Source organism: Pocillopora verrucosa, chromosome 3, assembly GCF_036669915.1.
Source record: "Pocillopora verrucosa isolate sample1 chromosome 3, ASM3666991v2, whole genome shotgun sequence".
In the NCBI taxonomy this organism is placed as follows: domain Eukaryota; kingdom Metazoa; phylum Cnidaria; class Anthozoa; order Scleractinia; family Pocilloporidae; genus Pocillopora; species Pocillopora verrucosa.
Window position 1 is genome coordinate 20,291,052 of NC_089314.1, and position 26,863 is coordinate 20,317,914.

Here is a 26,863-nt window from a genome sequence, read left to right on the forward strand (position 1 = left end):
AGACGATTGTATAAAAATAATTCTTTGATTAAACAAAAAATTTATTGATAAATTGATATAACTCAACAGCTTCAAGAATTATGAAGCGATGCGAGAGAGAATACATGGATTGTTGCTCGGCACTGACCTTACAACCAAATCTTCACCACAATGCAAGGAAAGAGGACGAGAAGGGAGAGGACGTGAAGCATTGTGGGATATGGATAGAAGTCAGCGGTCTATTTCATTTATTAAAAGTGCTCCTTCGCTTTGTAGTACATGTGCGGGAATTCTATAATCTAAATGATCTTCAAATGATAATTGCTTTAACTGTAATATGTCTGTACAGAAGCTAAAGAAATCTCAGAAAGATATTGCTGTATCAAATGGATCAGTGTCTGCGGTAGTGAAAAAGGCTTTCAAGAAAAATTCCAGTTGGGTAAGATAAGGTAGGTAATAAATTTACTTGCGATTGGTAAAATTCTGCAAGTGGAGATTGATCATTTAATTAATTGGTATACCTCTTACGTTTGTTGTTAAAAGATGATTTATTACTTCTTGTTTTAAGTAATATCCCTTCCACAGTTTGCTTACAAAATGCTATTGGAAGTCCTTACTCGTGCATGTATTAACTGCACAAACAAGCCAGCTTAGCATAGTCAAATATGCATTTGATTTTAGCAATTTAGACGACAATTTCTCGAACGTACTAAACACATCATGGCGTAACCATCAAAGCTATGTATAGCATTTGCGTATTTAGATTGAGAACATAATAGGCTTATTCGACACTGGTCGGTTTGTTCAGCTACTTGGATACGCATTTGCAACAAGAACCTGCTTGGGTAGTGTGGAGGGGAGGTAGGGAGGGGTAGTTCTCTTCTTGGGTGCCTTACATCCAGGAAAAAAGTTCAACATTTCTGGTCTGAAAATCAGTGGAACAGAAGAAATTTCTGAAATTTTCTGTCCATTGGTAATTTCAGTCTCCTGCATATGCAGCTGTATCAGGGGTGACTTGACTTTTGTCAACAAATTAGGACTTTTCCCAGAATAAAAGTGGGACCCATGGCTTTTAAAGTCATTGCATTCATATATTCAAAATACAGTAAAAGGACTACTATTGGGAATAAGATGCATTTTACATCACAGTATGCATCCATCTAAAAGCTCATGGTTTTGAAGTTCTCGGACTGCCTCTCCTTTGAACAAAGTAAATTTTCCAAACGCATATCAAGATCTTTTGTCCAATAGTAAAGTGCCCCTTGTTAATCTGGCTGATCTACATTCAAAGATTAAAAGAAACCTGGATAGTTACACTAAGGCTGATTGTAAAAAAAGATCATACTTTGTATTCAGTGTAAAAATGTTTCTGTCTTCCAGGCACCCTGTCCCTTACTTTTTCAATGCTGAGGAGAGGAGACATGGACCAAGTGGTGTAGGGTGCTGGACTTGGATTATGGTGGTCTCAGGGTTCTCAAGTCCTCCACCCTGCCATTTAGGATTTGTCTTGGTTGCCCTTGAGTTCAACTCCTTGGTGGCACCATTTTAATAGCCAAGTGGTGCTCTGCCTCCTGCTAGTTGGGATTCTCAAGCCACTTGTGTTTGTTTCAGTCACTGTAAAGCAGTGTGGGATAGTGATAGAAAAGCGATGCTAGTCTAAAGTAATTATTATCACAGTGACTATACAATGAAATTTGTTGGGGGGGGGGGGGGGGGGTTAAAACCACAGACTTTGTTTGGACAGAGACTAAGAAAGGCAAGAAAATTCCCATTACCTAAACTTGTTGACAGCAATTGTAGAAAACATCTTTGTGATATTAAATATAAAGGTACTTTACCAAGTCACTGATTCCTTTCTGTTTTTATCGTCAGGATTGAATTCCTTGATGGAATATACTGGTTTTAGACAAGTGTTAGCAATTATTTTAGGCCTTATTTGGGGTCTGCTAACCTTTGCAAGGAATCCTTGCTATAGCACTGTAAGTGGCTAATTGTAATTTGCATTTGTGGTCTTTATTCCGATGAAATGTTGAACAAAATCAGTCTAAAAATTTTAAATGGTGACTATCCTGGGTTAACCTTTAAACTCCAACAGTGACCATGACCGAATTTCTCCCTACAATATCCAGACAATATCAATCAGATAAGTGATGAGAATGAAGGAAAAATATCAATTTGAGGACAATCAGTTGATCCAATACTAAATTCTCTGAACTAACATTATAAGAATTGTATGGTAGACAGTAAAGAGAATTACAAACTTGGTCTGGGAGTTAAAGAGTTAATCTTTGAACTCCAAAGGTCTGAAAGTAATTGTCATTACTGGCTACTCTTTGCTTCTCAATAAATTGGTGAGGAGAATTTGTCATTGTATAAGGATAATTCCCTTGGAATGAAAAGCTTTTTTTTTCTCGTTACCTGTTTTCATGTGATGATGTATCAATTTTGTAAAGAGAATAAACTTGTTGATTGTTTTCGGGAGTTGATTGTGACTGAACAGCCACAATTTTATGATTTTCAGATTTGCCCTTATAAATGCTGGTGTTTTGTACATATACTTCACAAACTTTCAAAAGATTGATGAAGAGGAATATGGTGGACCATGGGAACTGACTAAAGAAGGTTTTATGACATCATTTGCCTTATTTTTGGTAAGTGCTAAATATCTTAGAAGCATATAAAAGATCTATAATGTAGAAAAGAAAAATAAACTCTTTTTAGTTCTTAGGCTATCTTTTAAAATGTTATTTTTTCTGCCACAGGGAAAAGACCTAATCTCAAATTTGCACCTTATGTTTTGGTTCTTGAAATCTGAGAGATACATTTTAGGCATCTCACAAAATACAAACTCAATTTAAGTATAATTAGGGTTGCTTCAGAAACTTTCTTTGTTTTAACTTTTTTTTTTTTACAAAACCTGACATGGGCTTTTCAAACATGAACAGGAAAATCTTGTCTAGGAATATCTAATCAGTAGATGACTTAACACTGACTATTGTCAAGGTCATAAAGATTGTAAAAAAGGTGATGGGAAATTTTACCTCAATAAGTGTTCTTGGCCAGTATTGTTGAAATTTTTTTCTCGATAAAGGAAATGGACAGAGAAACTTGTGAGATCTGGAAGTGTAGCTTCAGATTACTGAAGATCTTCTGTTTCTTTTTACAACTGATGGCTCAATTACCCACAGCAGTCTTACACCATTGAAATGTTTTGTCCTTGATATGTTTGACTCACCTAACTGTTGTTACAGTTACATTAGAGTTACATTCTTGTATTCTCTATTATTTTATTTAGTAAACTGTTCATAATTGCATGTAGCAGTGAGATTTCAGTGGATTAATTCATCAAATTTACTTCATAAACATATCCTATTTTGATATTAATAACAAAATGCCTTGAATTATTTAACAGGTTATCTGGATTATATTTTACTCTGCTGTCCACTTTCCTTGATGTTGTTAATGGACTCTGTTGTACATCATTACTGGAGAATGAGGAAGATGTGATCACTAGCATCATCTCACTGTAGTTAAGGACCCAGTTTTTCATCATAATCGTCAAGTGAATAATACCATTGTATATGAGTTCTGGGCCAGAACTGCACCTTCTGTATACCTAATATACTGGCAATTTCCTCCATGATGCCACCAAGCCTAAAACTTTGACAGAATACAACATTAAGATAATTCTGAGTTAAAGGAGTGTCATGAAATCTAATTCCCTATAATTTTAGACAAAGTTGGTAAAATTTTATGTATAGAGAAAGCTTGTTTATATGTAACTAATTTCTCTAACTCTTAAGATATGATGTGTGATTCTTCCTTCCAGCTCTATGGTTTGTCCTTGTAAAAAATAATGAAGAAAAGTTGGTTTACATCAACTTAAGATAAATAAAAACCTTCAGTTGATACATTTGTCCATTGCCATTTCTTGTGTGTTAGATAATGTATTGGTGTTGTTAAGAATAGATTTACATTGAGCACATCTTTGAGTTAGAGGTCTGACTATGAATATCTCAGAGAATTATCATTTATCAAAAAGCTTAGAGGACAGTATTTTCCCCATCAAATTATTATGCTTTTGCTTGGATGTTTATTTGAAAACAAAAATAAAAACTTAACTATATGTATTTTTTCAATTTTTAATATCTATCAATAAGTTTCGGCAAGTTACCGAGACAGTCAATGGCAGCTGCAAGCGAAGGCAGTAGGAAATAATGACAACCCTGTGAGCTGCCACCATTATACAGTCTGGGAATCTCAATTTCCAAAAAGCTTTGTTATCTTAACTTTGTTTTCGAAAAGCTAAGAGGAAAGTATTTTCTCCATAAAAAATTGCTATGCTATGGACTGGATGTTCATTTGAAAACAAAAATAAAAACTTAACATTCTTTAAATTTTAGTATCTACAGATGAGAGGCAGCTGTAGGCAAGGGCAGTAGGCAATCGTAACAACCCTGTGAGCTGCCACCGTTATACAGTCTGGGAATCTCAACTCCCAAAAAGCTTTGTTGCAGCCCTTTACTATTTCTTGTTTGTTGTTGAGTTTTTAAAGAGGAACCAAGAAAAGTACAAATCTTGTTGTTTACGGTAGCTGCGAATTTTGACTTACGTCACTTTGCACGCTTTGCATGCCAAACACTCGCGAGTGAGTACACTTCTTGTAAGGGAGGGGAGGGTTGATAATACCAACGCATGAGAATCACGTGTTCCACCAGTCACGCTTGGATTTGCAAAATATGTCATTGACATGATTCACTTACAAAGGTATTTGAGCGGAAATATAAACACGCTGAATTAGACAAACACTTCCCACGAACCATGACGAATCTTAAACATCCAATATAAATGACATATTTGCTTTCAAAATCGCGCTCGGTCAGCTAATACAGACTCTTCGGTTTAAATGACTAGTGTGATGGTTCCAACGGACGGACGTGAAATGTCGGAGGAAAATTGCCATACGGGAAATGATGTTCTCAAAGGTGACCACGTAAAGCTTGAAGTGGTAAGTAATATTAAAAGAGTGGTGTTCTTGTAGCGATATAATCCTTTTATAAGTTTCAATATGTCCAATATTGCTTTTAAGAGTTTGCGGCTAATTTGAAGCCCTCCAATGGTGAAATTTAGCCGATGCTATCTGTCATTACAATATTTGCTCATTTGCGTCCTTTATCACGAAACAAAAATATCGTCGCCCGTTGGTAAGATGTTTGTAAAAACACAGTGTCGCGTATGACAAAGTGTACTAAATTCAATTAATCCGTTGGTGCGTGTTCTCTTCATTCAATCATAAGGACGATGTCGAACTAGGATCTCGCAAGACATCTGCCCGATGGAAACTTCAACACAAACGACAAGTATTAAATCAGAAAATATTCAAGCAGACAAAATTACGAGATGGTGCTGAAAATTTGATGAAAGCTCTCAGGTAAGTTACACTTTACGTGAAACTTATTTTAGGTTTTTGCCTCCCATATAGTGTATAAAATACAAAGTGCATCAAATAGACTCATTTTTATCTGAAGTTCACTCTCCGATCTACTGTTCGTGTAGCATTCCTCCTCCAGAGTTTTCTTTAGTTTTCTACTAATTGACTTGTGTGTTTCATAATCCGTTAAATATATAACAATGACAATATTGTAAGCCTTTTTTCTAGAAAGAGTCAACCGCAGCATGCAAAATTGATTAAGCTCACAGAATGCAGATTCTGTAACAACTTGATCAAGTGAATTACGGCATCTATTTAATATTATAATTAAGACTTTCAATTTAGTCATGTAAATTACGTTAACAACAATAATACTGATCCATGCGATATATTTAATTCAATTATTTCACATTGCGTCATGAGCCACAGACTGAGAAATAAATAATCCTCTCAACGGCTTTAATCCGTTGAAGTATGAAAGATTTAATGAAAATTTCAAGTATGTGTTTTGATGGTATATCTTTTACGCTGTAGTTTCTTTCCTTGGTATTACTTAATGTTTGATTTCATAGTCCACAAATAATTTTAATAAAATTATAAGGGAATAAAATTAATATTGAGGATTAAAGCCCTGTTCAAATGGTCATCATAGTTGGCTATTGTAGTCATTTTACCATTTGCCATTTCAGTTTGAGCCCCTTTTCGGCAATACTTCTGACTGGAAAACTTCATTCACTATCATCTGCTTGTTCAAATGGCAAAAACTATCATCAACTATGATGTGGAATTTGAACATGTCCAAACTACCTGATAGTTGATGATAAGTTGATAGTTGATGATAAACGATGATAGTGCATAAACGTGCATGAACCGCGTGATAGTTGAAACTATCATCAACTCTCATGACAGTTTGTATCAGGTGTAATTATGGTATGATTTGACCTTTGCTTGGTGTGATTGTAGTGCCATAAAATGAAAATAAGATGAAAAGAGTTTTGTTTTTATGTGAGATAAAAATAAACTGTAACAATATTTATATACCAGTCTACTGTGATATTAGCAATCAAAAAGTTTGATCCAATTTCAGCTTCTTCCTGCAGACCAATTTTCATTTCCAGTGTAAAAATGTAAGCTATTATAGTCATGACCCACACGTTACAAAAAAAATGTTTACCGGTAATCTGAAATAAACTTAAAGTGAAAATTCAATTTGAAAAAGAGGAAAAATCCTGATGAAATATTGGTTTTTCTTCAAATCTTTCTCTGGAAACTTATAAAAAATGCCTGTGTAAATTTTCAGTTTTCAGGCATCTACTGTTATAGTCATGTCTTTAGAGATAATCTGGCACTCAAAGAATGGATTAATTTAAGTAACAGAGGTTCATGAGTATGTGCTTATAGATTGCAACTAGTCCCTCCTTTTCAGCAAAGTCTGTTGCTTGAGTTGAAAAAAGGTAAAAAAAATGATTGTAGAATTCTTAGGGTGCAGAACTCTGGAAGTAAGGCACACTATTTTTTTTTTCACTGACCCTTTTTACTCATGTGACAGTCTTCAGTCTTCATGTGAAAACAGGGACTACTCATAGTCTAGCATATATGGATTTTCTTTGATCTACTCTTTGTTTTCTTTTATGTTTAAACACATTTTCTGTTTTCCTTTATTACAACTATGATCTTAATATAAAATAAAATAAGAAAATAGGAGAAAATTATGGATGGTTATGAGGCAAGTAAACCTCTCCCATTAAATCACACATTGATCTTCAATTAAAGGCTTTGATTTGCCTCTTCTTAAACTGTCAGCCATTTGAACAATCTTTTAATTTTGGGCATTATCTCTCAAGATACTTGCAACTTGGTACAAGTACACTAGAAAACTTACTTCCATCATAGCATCAATAAATAGCCAGCCTCATGGGACTTTGAAAGGTTGGAATATTTTATTAACTGAATAATGTTATAAATCTGATCATAAAACTGATCAAGTTAATTTGTATATAATTCATATATATAGAAAAGTTCTGTCTGACGAGTCTGACAAGTGCCTAGGCGCGAAACTCAGAGTCACAGAGAATTGATGTGTCCTCTTGAATTCTTTAACTTATGTATATATATATATTTGTTTTTTTTTAAGGATAACAAATGATCGCAAAACAAAGCTTGCTGCCAAAACAGAGTTGAGTTTTGCTAATTCCCAGTTGGACTTGTTGAAAGAAGAACTGGAAGGAATCAACAGCACGTTGGATGTTTATCAGTTTGACAGGTGAATTCTCAAATTCATCAGTTTAAGTCTTTTGGGTCTGTTTTAGAGAGAAATTTGTTCATTTATTTGTTATTGGGACAGTTGAGTCCTTGCTTTCTTATAAGGAATTGGAAAAGGAAAATTCCTGTATGCAAGTCAGAGAAAAAGATGATAAAATCTCAGTTCAATCTTTGGAAAGATGGTTGTGTGATCTGCAAATAAAATTACTTTTTTCTCCAACAGACAAAACTGAACCATTAATGAAAGCCAAGTTGGGGCGATTTCCCTAGGCTTGGTGCAGATTTGACCATCTTTTATGCCTTTCTTTCATTTCCCAAAACTTGATACCAGTATTATTTATATAGGTAGCAATACTTCTGTTTGTTCATTTGTTATTCATTTTTTACTGGTGTTGTTTTGATATGTAATAAAGATCTGTAGAGCACCAGATTCCTTTGATTGCTGTTGGTCTCAGGGAAACAAAAGAACTTGATTTTAAATCACAGTTTAAGGTATGCAGGTTTCTTTTCTACTCTGAATACATTTAGTTTGAGCCGGGTACAGTAAATGTTTCAAACAATCTCTTGACCTAAATCCTTTTTATTATCAGGATAGACATCAAGAAGGGGTTTAGAGTTAGCTTTAACTGAAATCCTAGCTTAAATTCTTGGATTATACACCTTTTCCTCTTAGCAAGCAGACAAATGGAGGGTTTACATCTAGGAGGGGGGGAGGGCTTAAATCACTTAATGTGATGAAGATACAAAATAACATGCTCACTACAGGTAGTGTTCAGCATCACTAGGTATTAAAAAGGTAACCAGTCGTATTGTGCTATATATTTTCAGGATTTCATTTTGGATCACTACAGTGAAACTCCAGAAAATTTTGAGGGGGAGCTTGAGTTATTTGAGAATCTAAGAAAGGTTTGTCAAATTAATAAGTTAGCTGCATGCACACAATAAATAAAAATTATGGTGGTGCCTTGGCACCAAGACTTTGGTTCATCTGTGTATTTTGTCCTCATAATTGAAGATGAAATTATTTTGAGTGTTTTCCAAACATGTTGAGCAAAACATACTTATTCCTAGATGCTTAGACTGTAAATGAAAAGAGATTATATTTGAAAACAAATTTTATATATATTATTTCTCAAGGAATGCAACTGTCAAACATTAATTTGAATAAAAGGTTTTTTAAATGTTATTCTTTCTTCAACTAATAGCTTATTGCTGTCATTTAGACCTTATTTCCTGTTTCTTTTTAAAAATTTATCTTTTTGGCTATACCACCAAAGAAAGCATTTGTGACTTAGAGTCTTGCCACTGTACATTTTTAAATAGGAAGCTGTGAACAAAGCTAACAGAGATGAGAATGGCATTCATTCTTTGTTCAAGTACTACAACCAACTCTATTTTGTGGAAAAGAAATTCTTTCCCAATGGGAAGCACTATACAGTGTCAGTTTATTTTCACTGGTAAGTTTGAAGGTATTTGTGTGTAGAGTACCTTCAGTTATTAAACAAAAATTAGGGTGGTTGTATTAGAGGCAAGTTGGCAGAAAAAGGGAAGGAAACTAATGTTCTAGAGGAATTATTTTTCTTTATAAAGGGAAATTAGAACAATCTAAACCAAGAAGCTAGACTAGAAAAATTTATTTTTAACACTGATTAGTAAGAAAGGAAAGGACAAGACTGCACTTGATACAGTATTTGTCTTGGTGTCTCTTAATCTAGCTGTTAAAGAAAGGAATCTCATCAGTGTGAGAGCTCTTTCCAGTTTTCTTATATGACTAGGCTATAAGCAGATGTCAAACCTTTCAAAATTATTATAAATAGTACTTTTTCACTACAAAATTGTTGCAAAATTGTTGAGAAGCTGAAGTGAAATGAAAAGAAATAAAGTTTATGGAATTAATGATCTGCTTGTTAATTAATATGTGAAAATCATTGTCAATGTTATTGTAAGTTATAATAATGATAATAACTAAATAAAATAACATACAATTATGATTACTTCATAATAATGTTGGCTCTCTCTATGGAAGGTTTGATACCACAACTGGTTTAGCAAAAATACAAAGATCTGTTGCATTTGAAAAGGTATGGACATCCTTACTGGCAAATCTGTATGTTGCTGTATACGCTACTTTGGGTTTAATGAAATTTTAATTGAAATTGTTTTGATATTACTAATTTTACAAACATTTAACTTTGTAGGCCAGTGTGCTTTTCAACATTGCTGCCATCTGGAGTCAAATTGGTGCAAAGCAAGTAAGTTAAGATAGATATAATACCATATTTCTTGGAATACATGCCCATGCTGTAATAGGTGTCCTCCCCTGCATATTAAGTGCCCACCCTCTAGGCCAAAATGTCCAACAAGTCCCCCCTTGAATAAGCACCCCCCTTCTACTCACTCACTTTCTTAGATGGTAAGAATATAAGGAAAACCTTTTTCTACTGCCATTTATTCATACAGTGGAGGCGCAGTGGCCTCATGGTTAGTGCACTCAACTCTGGAACAATAAATGCTCTCCTCAGTTAAGCACCCTCCTTCCAATAAGCACCCCTACTTTAAGATGAAATTTTTCAACAAGTGCCTGGACACCTATTCAAGGAAAAATGGAAGTTGTAATATTTTGATAGAGTGAGCTTATTTGGGTATTCACAGCCCAGTTTGTATGTATGCTCCTAAGTTCTTTGTTGTGTGCCATATTGTCATCTTCCAATGACCCTGTAATTTACCATAAGCTTTTGAGATTCCTTTTGGTCTTGTGCGGTGTTTTTGTTTTTGTTTTGGTTTTGATACATTGTGTGTGCCCCACTGATAAGGTTGGCTTAATGTAGTGATGGAATATCTCTTTTGGATAGGGACACGCCTTTATGTATAGCTGTGGTTAGGGTGGGAAAAGGAGTATGATTGTGTTGTTCAGTTTATTTTCTTTTTTCCTGAGGATGTGCTGTGAAAGTGGTGTTGTTGTTTTATTAGCAAGATGAGATGTTCATGTTTTACTCTCTCAAAGATTTCTTCTTTCAAGATAAAATCTAGTTGCTTGATAATTAAGTGGTAGCCAAGCTGTTATGTCTGTCTTTCAGCTTCTTGGCTAATCAAACTTCATAAACATATTCTGATCAAATTTGAAATTCTCGATGGAATTTGTGATTTAGAATCCACTGCATTATTCATTAACTAAAGTCCTAAAAATATAAGCATTAAAAATGAAGAGGTATTCCTTGCAGGACAGAAGAACAGAGGCAGGACTCAAAGAGGCAATTGATGCTTTTCAGAAAGCTGCAGGTAACCATACTTAGCTACAAACCAGCTGGGTTTTTCATATCTGCTGGTCTACAGCTCTAGATTTGTCAGACTTGCTTCATATTCTTCAAAAAGTAAAATAAAACTTGAGGTGGGTGTGGGGGAATTTCCTTTTGAACTCTCCAACCTTTACCTTTCTGACTTTCTGAAATGTTGTACAGATCATTCAAGAGGCCTGTAAGATGACCAATGGCAGCATAAAATGAATTTCTTATCATTCATTTGCAACTTCATGGTAGATTTGTTTTTGAGAAGTACAGTAATCTTACTAATAGCTAATGAATCAAAATGAAACAGGCAGGGTGTCACTGATTGTCAGTGTGTCATGCACACCAGAGAAACCAGCTTTTTAGGGTTGCATTATCAAATGGTCTTTGCCATGAATATGAATATAATTTTGAATATGAAAGCAATGTTTGCAGTAATGAACACTTCCAAAGCAGAAGTGAAAATAAGGCCTGAAAAAAATTCAGGCCTGTATGGGATTTGAATCCATGGCCTTTGCAATACCAGTGCAGTGTTCTACCAACTGAGCCAACAAGCCAACCGGGAGCTAGTCATTACGTTTGTTTCCCAATAAACCAGGGAATTGATGAATCAAGGACTGTGAATATTTGAAAATCATGTAATTATCTGAACTTTGGATAAAGAAGTGAATATGAAAGTGACCTTCACAGTAATGAACACTACTTAATAAGCAGTAGTAAAAATTAGGCCTGAAAAGATTCTGGCTGGTATGGGATTTGAACCCATGACCTCTGTGATACCAGAGCAGTGCTCTTAACTAGCTAAGCTAACAAGCCAACTGTGAGCTGATCATTTTTTCATTTCATATTAAACCTGTGAAGTGATGAATCAATGACTGTAAATGTATGAAAATTATGTGAACGACAGTTTAAGAAATGAATATGATTTCAAGCGATCTTAGTAGTAATGATATATTTTGGATGGTAATAATTTATTTTTGCTTCATTATTCAGGTGTATTTAAATTTATCAAAGACAGTTTTATCAACTCACCAAGTGCTGACCTAACGCCAGAAGTGATGAACATGTTGATGGCTGTCATGCTGGTGAGTTTAAAGTTCAAGTGAGCCATGTTTTAAACAAGCAGGGAATAGGTAGTGAAATGTTAAGAATGTATTTTTCTTTTTTTGTGGATCTTGCAACATGTAAGAGGATCATTTTACTTTAAGGCTTGCAAAATTTGATTTTAACTGGACAATAACAAAGTCAGTGGTACAAATTACTTAAAAAAAGGGAGCTCAAGGATTTGAGGAAGGCTTGTCTTTGCAACCACCAATGAAATCCGTCTCCATTTTGGTCATGGTCGAAGTTATTACTCCTATAAAGGGATGGAATTTTTATGTCTGACAAACAGTATTTTATTTCACAACTCTTCATTGATATTCAGTTGAAACAGTGTAAGGGGAAAAGGATTGATCCATGTGCTAAGCTAAGCTGTTCCAGTTTGGCTGAGGCAGGGTTGTGTCCTGTGGTACCAACCATGAAATGAGAATGGGAAGGTGGGCCATTCTCATAGTGCACTCTGCCAGAAAACTGAATATTAGAGAAATGGATGAATCTCCTCAATATTTATTAAAGACCTCTAATGTAACCAATATGAAAAATGTTCACTCAGTCTAGAAAACTGCATTTTTATCTTGTATTTCAAATTTGTTGATCATTATTAGTTCTGTAAATAGTAGGGCTTTCATTGAGACATTTAGAAAAATCTGCATTGTAGCTGTAGAGCTATCTACTCTCCAATGTTTAATGAACATCCTGGAATAGTTTACAACATTGTTTAATATCTTTAAGTTAATAATTTATCTATTTCTCAGGCTCAGGCACAAGTGTGTATATGGGAAGAACTAATTCTTGGTGGAATTAAAGATAACTTGTCTGACAAGATAGTTGCTGCTCAGGAATGTGCCCAGGTAAGAATATGAGTTTGATCTAATGAGTAACCTTTTTTCATGGAACAGAATTTTATTCTGCATAACATCAAAATGATGATAACTGGCATATGGCCATAGAAATATGTGACAGAAACTTGCTCTGATTAAATCTGAAGTGATTTTAAAACATGTTGCTAATCCTCATGTGAAGTCTTGGTACCTGGTTGTGTTTCATTAGTTGTACATTAATTTGAAACTGAATGAAAGTTTAATTTTCCCCTTACTTAATTCCTAACATGAGTGAAATAGAGAGTTGTATAATTATAGATATTATAGAGAAAAGCTAACTGATTTTTTCCTATATATTCTGTAGATTATCATCAGCTTCATCAGTTGTCAGCTCAAAAAATAGCTGACATGGTATACTATAAATCAGTTGTAAAACTTGATGTATAATTTAGCGATGTGTGCCCTACAGAACCTATAGAAAACTCTGAAATAAATAAGTATTGCAAATTTTGAAAGAGGTGTCCTGTGAGGAAAATTGATGTTTTTTTTTTCCCATGTCAGGTTAGTCAGAGTTACAAAAAGGTTCAGATCCTGATGAATTCTGGAATCTGCTTGAGTTGTGTTCCAATTTCCTGGAGAAACATGATGTCTGTGAGTATGAAACAAATAAAGTGCTTTTCTATGAAGTGTCATTAAACCAGAACAAATGGAAAGTCATCACAACAGGCTTTGAGGATGATGGAAAACATGGCAGGGAATCATTGGAAACTTGTTGTGAAAACAAGTAAACTGCCTAAAGTGCAAAAGAACTTAATTAATAAATGTCCAAGTCACAGTTGGTTTTACATTTGGTTGGTTGAGAGAGTGGTGCCAGTTTTCTGGACCAATCATAGAGTATAGTTGAATAAAACCTGTGCAGTCCTAGATCATTTTCCACACTCAGTTGGAAATTTGTCCCATTTACATAAGTATGTTTAGCGTAATGCAAGCTATGATTACTCTGAATGCTTGGTTAGCTTATATGGTCAGGTTCTGTCTTCGGAATTCATGTTTCTTCTTCTGAAACAAATAGAGACAATATTTATTGTCTTTTCAATCTCCCTTCAGATAATGTGTCTTCACTATGAAGCTCTCTCACATTACTATGTTGCTGAGGGAATACTTAAAAGTGTGGGTAAGTACATCAAAGGCTGCTAAGTTCTTTTTTTATAATTGAATGTACTGGTAAATCTAAAGGTGACTCAACTTCAATAAGAGTTGAAAAGCAAATGTCAGACAATGTACATGAATGTGCTTTCTCTTTTAAGTCATCAACAATAAACAAGAGGTGGCAGGAGTCCAAGTACAGAGGATAACCTTCAGTTAGAAACTCTGTGAATAGCTTACTGGTACTCCATGGTGCCAGTATTCCTTACTTCTCATGTTGTTGTGCATATTTCTGGATTACTTGTGTTTGGGTTTTTCAAACAAAGCTGTGATTAAAATCCTAACTGATTCAATGTATTTTTTTTAATAGAGAATCAGAGTATCACTAAGAAGGACGAAGTTATTCTTTCATCATTAGGCACATCTCAGGCTAACAGCAATGAAAACAAGAAAAAGCATGGTGAGTATATTTACATATTAGACTTCTTGCATCACTTGTAATGAGGCACTACATTGACCAAGTGTGGAGGAAAAATTACAGGCTTAAGAGATTAGCTTGAGAACACTGCACACCCACCTCACATTCTTTCTCATCCCATTTTTCTTAAAGCTGTAGTTTTGTAAACCAAGTCATTGCGAGTTAATTTTTTTGTATTTACCGTGATGATAGAGTTGGTGGGGGGGATAAAGTGGCAGTGGGGGAGGGGGGAGGGGGGAGTGAACAGGATCATAACAAAGTTTGACCCTTTGCTGTTTGGATATGAGGAATTTTGGTTTATTTTGTCAATAATAAAATCAAATTTTTCCTGCAAGTGGTGTTCAGTTTAGAAAATGCAACTTACTTCAATTGAAAGTTGAAGTTTTCTTGTCTTTGCAGCCACTTACTGTTTCCAAATTTTGGTTCAATATTTACACCGTCTATTTTGTGTAAAGTAATATTATGATGACTTAAAGGATAAGTTACCCTCTTATAATTAAAAACAATTAACATTTTTTTGTCATTTGTACACGTAAGTATTATGGCATAAGATTTTGATGACCAAAAACATTCAATCCCTCCAAATGGAGTTGTAATCCTTCATTTATATTGAATCACCCAAAGCAGAAGTGTAGTTCTCAATTCCTTACACCATTCAGTTTTAACAATCTTCAGGTATTCGCTCCATTCTTATCTAATAAAATACCACAACTTTTTCATTTGCTGTTTTTGGTTTGATGTTAAAAAGTTTTTGTTTCACCTAGCCAAAGCTCATCTCCATTCTGCACTTAAATCACATGAGGAAGCCATGAAAACTAGGCAGATCTGTCGCCACTGTAGAAAAATAGCAGGTCTACAAAAGGTACATGTCATCTTTTTTTGAGAGAGCATAGTGATCAATTACCTATTATGAAATATTCAAACTCTTAAGCTAGTCTGTAAGACCATTCATTGTATTGCAGGAGATTAAATAAACAGGTAATTTTATTGTGCATTTCTCAGGCTCTTCAAGATGCACGGATCAAAACCACAGAAACGTTAGTTGCTATGGAAGAAGAAGATGACTTTGATGACCCCCTAACACCAATCCCTGTTAAAGGTCAGCTTGGGAATCTTATAAATGTAATCCTTTTTACCCTGTTGATGTCTGAAAACCCCCAAATGCTCTGTAGTGTTTTATTTCAATTGTGATACCACCTCTCTTACCAGAAAGGCATGTAGTTAATTTTTTAATATGCAGATACCTTACTAATAGATGAAAAATGGGTTTCCTTTATTGAAAAACAATAAAGAATATTGGAAGTTGAAATGAAATGTTGTGGAAGAGTTCCCGGTTGTCCCAGTAAAATTAACTTAAATTATGAAATTTGTTGACAATCTTAAATAACGTAAGGAAAGTGAGCAAGAGACCATGATTGTGGTAAAGTTTTACTGTAAGGAAATATTGATTTGGCGACATTCTCTATTAACCTTTTGACCCTTAAGAGTGACCTCTAAGTCCTCCTTTCAATATCACCCCTGAACCAAACATTAAGGTCACAAGAATAAATAAAAAGGTTAACCAACTTAAGAAGCTCTTGACTGCGAAACAAATTCTTCTGGTAAGAACCTTAGGAAATGTATAGAGAACCAAATGGAGAATATGCATATTGATGTTAGGGTGTATAAAGTTAAGATAACCAAACAAGAATCCATCTTTACCTTCTCTAGAGCCATTCTTTTTTTTTTCTTTTTTTCTTTTTTTTTTTTCGGTAGCAAAATTTGGCATAAGTTATATCTTATAATATTTATGTATTTTTTTATTCCCTCAGCTTCAGCAAAATATAATGCAGCAAGTATTGCTCCTAATTTTAGCCAAGCATCTGTGGAAGACTTGTTTCATAGGCTGGTGAGATATTAACACTCCATATACATTTGTACCTTACTTAAGCACATTTTTATTCAATGTTCCAAAACCAAACCAAGGTACAGAACTAAAATATAATGCAAAATAAGAGGAATTTTTTTTTCAAATTTCACATAGGGCTGGAGAATATGATGATATGTTTTGAAGTTGTTATGAGATGAGGTCAATCAAAGAGAGAAACAAAACATTCAATTGAAAAGTTTTTCCTTTGCAATTTCAGTACTTTCTAGATAATTTTATTATATTTTAGGAATTGATCAGTTAGAGAATGACCTGGTAAAACCTTTTTTAATGCTTCTAGGGTCCTGTGCATGTGTTTAATGCTAATTTAGAGTGGAGTGCACCAAAAAGTGTTGAACTAAAGAAAACTGATAAAGGATATGGCTTCAGTGTGATTGGCTCTGCTCCAGTTATTATTCAGAGTGTAGAGGAGCAAGGACCTGCTAAGGTTTGTTTATCTGTTATTCTTCTATCTGTAATTTTGTTGTTGTCTTTGTAGAAGTCTTTTCTGCTTCCTTTTAGCTAAGGGAGAGAAGCAAGAGCTATGAAGGAATCCCATAAAGGCATAAGGAGGAGGGAGCCCCTTTCTTTAAAAAAGTAGGATCCCCTTTGCTCTTAATTTTTTTGTTTCCTTTAGCTTCATGGTTCTGCTGTTTAGCTAAAAGGAATAATATTAGACTGCTACACAGGTTGCAGAAGGCTTCTCTTCCATTTTATTCTCTTTACCTGTGTATTTAGGCATCATGCATATGTCAGATGATTATGATATGACTTGTGTCATAAATGAAATCAAAGAGGTAAATGAAACTTAACAAGAATTAAAAGTTAAACCTCTCAAGTGAAAACTTGTAAACTTCCCTGTGCTCATTTTCAGGATGCTGGAATTCAAGCAGGAGACATAATCACAGCTGTAAATCTGACTGACTGTAAATGGGGCGATCATTCTTCTGTTGTGTCCTTAATTCGTAATACGGAGACTTGTGTCACACTTGAGACTGTAACACCCTCCTCTCTGCAGCACATTGCTTCATTGTACAATGTCAAGCTAACAAGGGATGATCAAGTGGTAACCAGTGACTATAGTGGCTCCATAGGTAGTCACAGCTCAGGATCTTCCAGAAACAGTACGCTCAATGGGTTAAGCTCTCAAGAAAGCAGTAGCCCTCCTGGATCAACAAGATCTGGTACTCCTGTTCGACACAGTGTGCTACTGGACATGGGCAATGAGTCAATTTTGTGGTAGTTGACTGGAAATAAAACCAACTGGCAATACTGTGGCACATGCCCTTTGCTTCAGCTCAGAAAGTGCAATCATCTGAGCCTGATTTCAATCATTCTATAGCAAATGCTTTTCAACTGAATGTTGTAAGACCAAAATAAAAACCAAAACTGAAGTAGTCTTAACAGCCAATCAGAACAAAGAAAAATATCACAAGAAGCTACTGAGACCTCAGAGTGAAAACAAGGAAGCTCCTTTTTGAAAGTAATTCAGAATACAAAGTGGCCACTTGTTGTAGTTTTGCATCTGATTGGCTGAGGGTGGCATATTTTCTAGACCAATTATAGAGGGTAGTGGAACAAAAGCAATGTGATCCGGGATTTTCTTCAACATTCAATTGAAATTTACTCTGACATGAATTGTCATAGTGTATAGTGACTGTTTAGTAACAGTGTGATTATTTTTCTAAAATGTGCTTCAACATGTATGCAATGGGGGTTGGGAAGCAAGTCAGTGGTGAAATGCTTCAAGTATTGGACTCCTATGTCTGGGGTCAGGTGTGATTGCTGGAATTGTCATTATCAATGGGCTAACTATGTGCTTGATCCTGGCCCATGCTTTGAGTTTTTCTTTGAGGGAGCTCACCAATTTTTCCTATCTACGAGAGAAATCCTCAAAATCCAATTTGATCAGAAATGGTGGGTAAAGAGCCAAAGGCAAAAAATGCTGCTATTTAATTTGGTTATTTTATTATATATTATTTATTTATCTTGTTAACGTGGGATATCAAAACAATTCAACTAATTAGTGAGGGAAATAAGCTGGACAGTGGCTCGTTAAAGACCAGGCTTGGCCTCTGAGAACATTTATAGATTTCATGCAGTGTGTCTTTAATTGCGGGGCAAAGGTTTAGATTGACTAGGAAGGAAGACACAAGGTTAGCACATGACAGTATGGACACACCTTTTTGTCCATACCATCCTTATGTTCTTCTTCATGGGATTGGTGCTCATTTGACATTAATGGAAAAATCTTACAACATGTAGTCTTTGTCGAAGCCCACATCTATGAAGGAAGGGTCTTCTCCAGAACTCTTTCTTTGTCTGGTTGGTTTTTTTGTTTCTTTGCTTTGCTATCATAGTTATTTTTGGAAAAAATTATTTTATAAATCATATTGTTTTCAACAAACATAAAATAAGTCATTTAACAAGAATTGCTCTCTTTTTGAAGGATATTATTTGAAATTGGTTTGCTTCAATCATGGATTGCAAAATAAATATTTTGTCTTTGCTAAAATATAGATATTTATCACAGATAATCTATAATATTTTTATATAAAACTTGTATTAATCGTGAAGTGTTAAAACATTATGAACGTAAATAAATGTTCTTGGTCCAAAGGAATTTAACAATTAACTGTATTGAGCCAATATGTATGAAGATTCAGTAATTATTCATTCTCTTTTCCTTGGTGTTTGCTTCTCTCAACCTTCGTAGACAAGAGAGAGAGAGTCCTGAGGCTTCTTTGGCATAAAGATAAGTTAAAACTGAAATGTTACAAGCCTGGCACTCAAATATATTCTGTTTGTCCCAGGTTTTCAGGGTCTTGCATTGTTTGTTTAAAAATGTCAAGCGACTCATAAATTATGTAGTGGTGTTCTTTTTTTGAAATACCTTAACTTGGTTTCTATAAAATTGCCATGTTCTCCCCTTTAGCTAAAAGATTTGGATCTCCAGCTTATGTTTGCGATCATAATTACAATCAATGAATTGAAAATATCAAGTGTGGATAAAGTTAGGCTATTACATGGACATTCAATGGAGAGTAATTTTTTTTTTATAAAAATCCTGTTGCCAACACTTAAAAAACACATTTGTGTCTCTGCTGATACAAAAAAAAATGGAGTATCTTGCACAAGTTTCAGAAATTAGACCTGGATAAAGTAGTTGATATTAATTTCTTGGCCTGTTCATATGAAGTATTTAATTCAAAGGATTATGGATTTTAAAATCTGAAAGGGGTGAGGCTTTTTTTTAATATACCCTTGAAAACAAAGCTATGAATGAGAGATCTGCCAGATACAGAGTGTAAATGAAACAATTTGCACAACAGGAATTATCTTCAAGTAGCTTTTAGAGGCATCTTGGAATATGAAAGTCATTAAGACCACAGGCCATGTAAACAAAATGCTATGCAATTTGGATTGACCATATAGATAAAACTGAAGGAGTCTTCTTTATTCAGTATATTTCAAAAAATGCGCAAGTTCTTCAGAAATATATTTGAAAGGAAATTTTCATGAGGAGTTGAACTATTTGTACATATTGATTGTTCCTTTCTTTTGACCTATTAAAGGGCAACAAATAGATGCAATCACTATAACTGAGAAAAATGTTTGCTTTATTATGTAAAACAAATAGATTCCATGTAGTGTGTCTTTTCAGAAACAGATCACAGAAGACATCAAAATGTAGTAAGAACATATCAGTAACACGTGGCTGTGCCTTATGTACAACTTTTTTGTTTTTATCACATTTTTGCATCATCTGTGATCTATTACTGAACACATGCTCAGCAACATGGAATCAGTTTGTTAAATTTACAGCTTTATTCATACTAACTCAAAGAGTTGTAAAACATGATCACCAATAGTAGAGAGTATATAGCTTTGAATGAAGATAAGTACACTTTGAACACCTCTTTATGATGTTATTTATGTCAGACTACTACTAAGACATAAGCTGTCAAACCAGCTATCTACGAGAAATTATATTGTAGGCTTTATTAAACACACTCTTTGATTGATTCTTACTTAGACAACAACACCTTTGACAACTTTTTGTCTCTTTATTATGGAAAACAAATAGATTCCGTGTTGCTGAGCATCTGTTAAGTAATTAATCAGCAAAGATGCCAAATTGTGTTTACCCTTAAACTCATGAGTGACCAAGAAGACAAGTGTTGAGAAGAAGGAAAAATATCAATTAGGGGTAATAAGTTGATTCCATCCCAAATTCTCCAAACTAACATCACAAGAACTGTATGGCAGACAGTAAGAAGAATTACTAATGAGATCTTGAGAGTTAAAGGGTTAAGAACATCAGTGCCACTCAGCTGTGTCTTATGTGCCACTTTTTTTTTTACCTCATTTTTACATCGTTATTTATTACTAAACACACGTGTCCACAAGGAACCTATTTGTTAAATAGACAGCTTTATTCATACCAACTAACTCAAAGAATTTTAAAACATGATTGACAAAAGTAAAAGTATATAGCTGTAAACAAATACAAAGTAAAGTAGGGGGGGATGTTGAAGCTTCAAATTGATCTGTGCATTATTTATGTCAAAATAATAATGAGAGAAAATTACAAAAAATATCCGGGTAATCAAAGGTATACCATATACTCTGCCATAAGCTATAATATGAAGTTATTGTGATAGATCTTGATGCCCTACTCGTGCAACAGCAACATAAAACTTCGTCTTGTCATTAATGTCATGCCAGCCTATTGGTCCACACTCACAATCGGCACAGGCTAAATATTTGATTGAATCCACAGTCATTGAAAAGCCAACATTTTCGAACGTAAACATATCTGATACCATCCAATGTTCTTGAAGGATTTCACCTTGATGTTCTTCAGCGCCAGCAAAGTCCTTCTTTTTCTGCATGAAAGGTAAGAATAGCTGTATAAAGAGAAATTAAACTGGTTGTTTGTTCATGAATTGTTACTAACATAAATTCGATCGATTGCAGGGTTCAATTTTAATTAAACACAGATCAATGAGGTATTTTGAACTTCGAAGATTTAGTACCTCTCTTTGTTCGTGACTGGCCGCGTAAGGTCGCAGAACTTTTGATCCACACAACTTACAGACTACCCATTTCTTGTTCTTTCCATTCTCAATAATATCATCCATCGTCCTCTTTTAAAGCTAAAAACTGGTTTCTTTCTTCCTTTGTCTAAATGACTCAAGATCAGTACGAAAGGTCAGGGTCGAAAACTGCCAGGCGGATGACAGCGCGTGCAGATAAGCGAAGAGGGGCTGGAACCAATTTATGGTCAATTAAATTTTGTGAGGAGGAATGGTCCTGGGGACGAGGGTTTTAACAAAAAGTCGGGTTCAATAGATAAAGAAAACATTCTAAAATCTATTTCATTCTTTATGAAAACCAGGTATAATTAATTTTGGAAGCTGCTCTATTATCAATCTTTGCGAGATTTTTTTCTGATTCGCTACAGTGCAAGTTTTATCACAAGGTAACGTCTCAAGAATTCCTAGCGAGGTCTTTTTAACTTTAAGAGTAATTTTTGGATTACACTAGATATATTTTATTGAACATCAGCCTGTCTTACAAAATTATCCATTAAATTAAAAAAAAATCTTTTATAAGAGGCGAAGCGGATAGCATTACGTAATTCCTATAATTAGTTCATCCTGGGTTGCTTAGTCACTGTTCCAGTAGTCACATAACAGCCTGTGTATGACGCATTTCTCAAAAAGAACCAATCACAAGACCGCTTTTCTGCGTCATCCGCATTGAGAAGATGTCGAAGCTGGTAGACTATAATAGTTGAGTTGCAACATTTTACGTGACTAGTATTTCTCAGAGGTGCTGTAAGTAATCAGGAAAATGGCATCAGCTATAACGGAAGACGTCCGAGCAAACAATGATCGAAGGTACCGATAAGTTGCGTTTATTTATGAATCTGTAAAATAAAGATTTCCTTTCTACAACCTCTTTGTTTACATTTTGTAGTGTGGTTGCATCATCAGTGGAACTCGAGAGATCAAGGTGCTGGTTTCAGAGAAGATGTTCATGGCGACCAACCTCTAAAAGTTTGCTGGAAGCTGCAGAAGCGAGAATTTGGAAATGTAAGTTTCCGAGGTTTTGATTCGCTCATAAGCAATAGTTATCCAAAACTAACCAGATATAGTAAAATGTTAGCAGTGCTCCTTGTCAGTTCCCGGCGAGGGGTTCATCAAATTGTCCAACAGTAATCAGGTTCAGGCTCAACAGTGCCTGTTATGAGGGCGATGATTATCTATCTTGAGTTTCGGGTTTTATGGAAAAACTCATGAGGATGGCATTAGAGGGTGACATTCTTCAAATTTTCTCCTGGTCAATGGGCCAATGCGTCTTCTCGATCGTGCAAAAAAATAAAATAAAATAAAAACAGGAACAAAACGCAACGAAATAAAACAAAAAAAAACTGAAATGTAGCAAAAGGTGAGGTGAGATCAGCCCCATTGACCAGGTTCATTTGAGGAGATCTTTGGAGCGATGTGCTCATCATTTTAGATGTCGACACCATTTGACAAGGTTGATCAAATTAATGAATAAATATTTCGCACAACAGCGATTTTTGATTGACAACAGTAACCAAAAAATATTTATCATGATCTATACACTATATTTATTTGGTAATGAAAAAATAAATTGCTATAGCCTCAAGTCATCTAAGTTAACATTATTTAACCATATGATTTTGTATCCATACAGTTGTCAAGTCTCGTTATGAGGGCAAGCATGTGCCAGTGGAAAACAATGAAAGGATATGGACCTTAAAGTTTAATCCTAATGCAACTAAAGTACCACTGGTGATGATTCATGGCTTTGGAGGAGGTGCTGGCCTGTGGGCACTGAACATTGATGCCTTAGCAAAACATAGGACAGTGTATGCAATTGATCTGTTAGGATTTGGCCGCAGCTCACGACCACAGCTGAGTGGAGACCCGCAAGAAGCTGAAGAACAATTTGTTACGTCTATTGAACAATGGCGGCAGGAAATTGGGTTGGAAAAGTTTGTTCTCCTTGGGCACAGCTTTGGTGGCTTTCTGGCAAGTTCATATACATTAAAACATCCTTCCAGAGTTCAGCATCTTATCTTAGCAGACTCTTGGGGCTTTTCAGAGAAACCAGCAGAATTACAGTACAATATTCCAACATGGGTGAAGGTTGTGGCAACTCTTATCCGCCCATTTAATCCGCTGGCAGGACTGCGAGCTGCAGGCCCGTGGGGTAAGTTTGAAAAATTTAACCCTTTTATTCTCACAATCTTTTTTTACCGTCTGCCAAACAATTCTTATGATGCTAGTTCAGAGAATATTAGATCAACTAATAATCTCCTGATTCATATTTTTTTTATTCTCATCACTTGTTTGCTGGATATTTTAAAGAGAAATTCTCTCTTGGTCACTCATGGGAGTTGAAGGGTTAAATTTTTTCTTATTGGTTACACATTTTATTATTACAAAAAAAAATAATGGAAAGTGGGGGGAGGGTTGGGAGTGGGGAAAACTTCATCATTCATATACCTCCTGTAGGGTTTTTTTCAGTTTCAATCCCTCCAATTTAGAACTTTAATTTAGCTTCTTTCTACCCTTAAAACTTTATGGTATGATTTTTAGCAACCCATCTCAATTAGGAATTTCTTTTATATTAACAAAATCAATTTAATTGAAATGCTCTTGTCAGCAGAGGTCCCTTAAAATAACTGATTGCTTAAAATTGATTCTGAAAGTTACGATAATGTAATGGGTTTGAATTGTTTGAAATGTCATAGGTGGAAGTAGGAGTTTATTTGATTATAACGTGTCTGGCCATAATAAAAATAAATGATACTACACACAAAAAATAGATTTAAAGTGATATGCAAGTTTTTTTTTGTCTTGTAGGACCATCACTGGTGCAGAAATTTAGGCCTGACCTTCAAGGGAAATTTGCTAGTCTTCTAGAAGATGACACCATTTTCAACTACATTTACCACTGCAATGCTCAGAAACCAAGGTAAAAAAAAGAATGGAATAATCAATTATGAAATGTAGCAAATGCCCTTCTCCTCCATTGAGCCCACTTCTCTAATGAGCCCCTCCCCCCTATAAACTTTCTTATCAAATTAGCCCCTCTCTAACCACCCTTCCCTTAAATACACCCTCCTCTCAAGTGCACCTCCCCAAAAAGTCTCCCTCTCCAAAAATCCCCTTTTTCCAAATAGTGCTCCATTAGGAAGGTCCTGAAATAAATAAGCTCCACAGGCCCAGAGGGGTTTACAAGTGTCTTAACAAATGATAGTAAAATAAATAAATAATGGGATTTAGCAGAGGACATTCCATGAGGTGGCTCTTCTTGTCCGTTGTTTCCAGGTCAAATTATAATTTATAATGCTGGTTTTTTTGTTTCTTTTTCAGTATGAGGAAATAAGTTTGTAAAAGTTGTCTCAGACAACAGGGCTGATTTTTATCTATAAGTTAATATTGTTTAATTCTTTTCTTTTTTTGTGTTTCAGTGGTGAAACAGCTTTCAAGAAGATGTCAGAGTTGTATGGCTGGGCAAAATTCCCCATGATTCACAGAATTGGTGAATTGGACAAAAACATTCCAATGACAATGATCCATGGCTCAGAGTCTTGGATTGATTGTTCACCCAGCTATCAAATTAAAAATAGTCGCAGTGGTTATGTTGATGTACAAGTGATTGTTGATGCTGGACACCATGTTTATGCAGATCAGCCAGAGGCATTTAACGTGGCTGTAAATAAAATTTGTCGCAAAGAGGATAAACTACTTTATGTGACCATTGACTGAACTAAAACTCGCAGCTTTTAAGCATGTAAAGAAATAGGGAGATTATTGAGGTATCAGTTTATATATCTTTACTGATTGAACAATAATCAAGTCATTTCTATTTCAAGCTGACTTGATCAGTGTTGAATTTTTTGTGTCTAAAAACATAACACTAAGGTAAGCTTAGAAACATATCTATTGATCTTATTTTGACATTCATTCATTCCAATCTATTGGCTGGAAAATCATTGGATATTCTAAGGGGAATGAGGGTTTAAAAAACCAAACATTTAAAACTATTGCAACAATCAATTTGAAGCTTCAACATTCCCCTCCTCCCCCCCATGCACCCCATGAGCATTTGTCTGTTATCTGTGTCTGTAGGGTGGGGAATTCAGACCTTACCAGGCTGGGGTGGGTAATTTGAACTGGAAGTGTCAAGTCTTTCTAGTGAGAATACAAGTGTTTTATTGTAAATATGGTGAAGTTTAAAGGTAAAGAGCTGACTTCTTCAAATGTTCCAATGACTAGGGGGGGGCTGCCACAGAAAGGAGATTTTAAAGCTTTGAAGTGATTGATGCTTAAGCAGCTAACAAAATGAAGGAATTTCCAAAGGTTTTGGGCTGGGGGGGGGGGGGGGGAGGAGGATTAAAACCAACAGCCAAATTGTGCATCATATTTATGTATGTATTAGGATACATTTCTTTTACTTCTGCGAAGTTGTTTTCTTCATTTCCCTGCAAATGTATGCCTAGACTCCCACAATTCATTTTAAACTATCCACATTATCGTTTAACTTGTAACATAACACGAATACTATAAAAAATGGTTCATAGAACCCTTGTATTTAAAATATTTATAGTATGTTGTTTTCAAAAAGTTATACTTCACTCACAAATCACCAACAGATTTTGAGTTGTTTAATTACATACAATTATTTACATAGAAAATAATCAGAAATATAATCAATAAAATTTTTTAACACATTTCAGACGTTATTTTTGTAATTTGATATTTCTCTCTATCATCTTGGTGCAAGCATTGTTCTTCACTAGATTCACTGGTCTTTTGCAATCTCCTTAGATGTGGAAACTGAGATCCCTCCAAATTACATTGTAATGAAACAATTGTGATTTAAAATTGGAACGAGAATGCTAATAAAATCTGGTCAGTCTGGAAAAAAATTAGTTAGGTGACAGAAAAACGTAACAGGTACATATACCGAAAAACCCTGAGGACATGGACGAGCACCAACAACAAACTCACCTCACATGTGAGGCCAGGCCTGGGAATCGAACCCCTGGGCAAGGCGGTGAGAGGCACCTTCCCTGCTCCTCATTGTTGTTTTGCACTGGACGGCTGGGAAATGTGCAAAGGTTGAAACTACACGTGCAGAGCTATTACCCTGCCGCTCATTTAATCTTTTGTTCCCCTACAATCCGTTGCTTGGGTTATCGTCGTGATTTCCAATTTTGAAAAGAAAATCGAACGCCTGATCGCAGGTCACAGAGATTGATCCGAGTTTTATTAAAATAACGTGGTTAAAGACCAGGAGTTGGTGCAAAGGATGATTTAGCAAAGTGAAATTTAACAGCTGAAAACAGAGTTTGAATACCCGCCCATTTCAAGGGTCATTTTAACTGCGCATGTGTAGTGGTGTTCG

The 26,863-nt window shown here is 35.1% G+C and overlaps 4 protein-coding genes across 5 annotated transcripts; 3 read left to right on the forward strand and 1 right to left on the reverse strand.

The window, feature by feature from the left end:
- Positions 1–244: 244 nt before the first annotated feature.
- LOC131783913 (GEL complex subunit OPTI) lies at positions 245–3,881 on the forward strand. Its single transcript, XM_066164109.1, is given in 6 exon segments — positions 245–432; positions 1,852–1,879; positions 1,881–1,928; positions 1,930–1,958; positions 2,501–2,630; positions 3,392–3,881. Coding segments are annotated over 6 exon segments (393 nt in total). The 5' UTR covers positions 245–316; the 3' UTR covers positions 3,434–3,881.
- Positions 3,882–4,739: 858 nt separating this feature from the next.
- LOC131783896 (rhophilin-2-like) lies at positions 4,740–19,222 on the forward strand. Its single transcript, XM_059100669.2, has 19 exons — positions 4,740–4,987; positions 5,277–5,410; positions 7,545–7,673; positions 8,086–8,164; positions 8,501–8,578; positions 8,996–9,129; positions 9,699–9,753; positions 9,871–9,924; positions 10,894–10,951; positions 11,950–12,041; positions 12,813–12,908; positions 13,440–13,529; positions 13,986–14,052; positions 14,395–14,484; positions 15,267–15,364; positions 15,505–15,601; positions 16,314–16,390; positions 16,710–16,856; positions 17,283–19,222. Exons 1-19 carry the CDS (start codon positions 4,886–4,888, stop codon positions 17,649–17,651), a joined length of 2,046 nt encoding a protein of 681 aa, XP_058956652.2. The 5' UTR covers positions 4,740–4,885; the 3' UTR covers positions 17,652–19,222.
- Positions 19,223–20,131: 909 nt separating this feature from the next.
- On the reverse strand, positions 20,132–21,649 carry LOC131783897 (guanine nucleotide exchange factor MSS4). The gene is made up of 2 exons (XM_059100670.2): positions 21,448–21,649; positions 20,132–21,318 (listed from the first exon to the last, which is right to left on the reverse strand). The coding sequence occupies exons 1-2, from the start codon at positions 21,550–21,552 to the stop codon at positions 21,061–21,063; spliced, it is 363 nt and encodes a 120-aa protein (XP_058956653.2). The 5' UTR covers positions 21,553–21,649; the 3' UTR covers positions 20,132–21,060.
- A 525-nt stretch (positions 21,650–22,174) lies between these two features.
- LOC131783910 ((Lyso)-N-acylphosphatidylethanolamine lipase) lies at positions 22,175–26,174 on the forward strand. 2 transcript variants are annotated; one of them, XM_059100686.2, is made up of 5 exons: positions 22,175–22,314; positions 22,394–22,509; positions 23,138–23,656; positions 24,313–24,424; positions 24,924–26,174. In XM_059100686.2, exons 1-5 carry the CDS (start codon positions 22,268–22,270, stop codon positions 25,219–25,221), a joined length of 1,092 nt encoding a protein of 363 aa, XP_058956669.2. In that variant the 5' UTR covers positions 22,175–22,267; the 3' UTR covers positions 25,222–26,174. The 2 variants fall into 2 exon arrangements, with proteins under 2 accessions (XP_058956669.2, XP_066020502.1); XM_066164405.1 differs by having other exon boundaries at positions 22,206–22,314; positions 22,411–22,509.
- Positions 26,175–26,863: the final 689 nt, after the last annotated feature.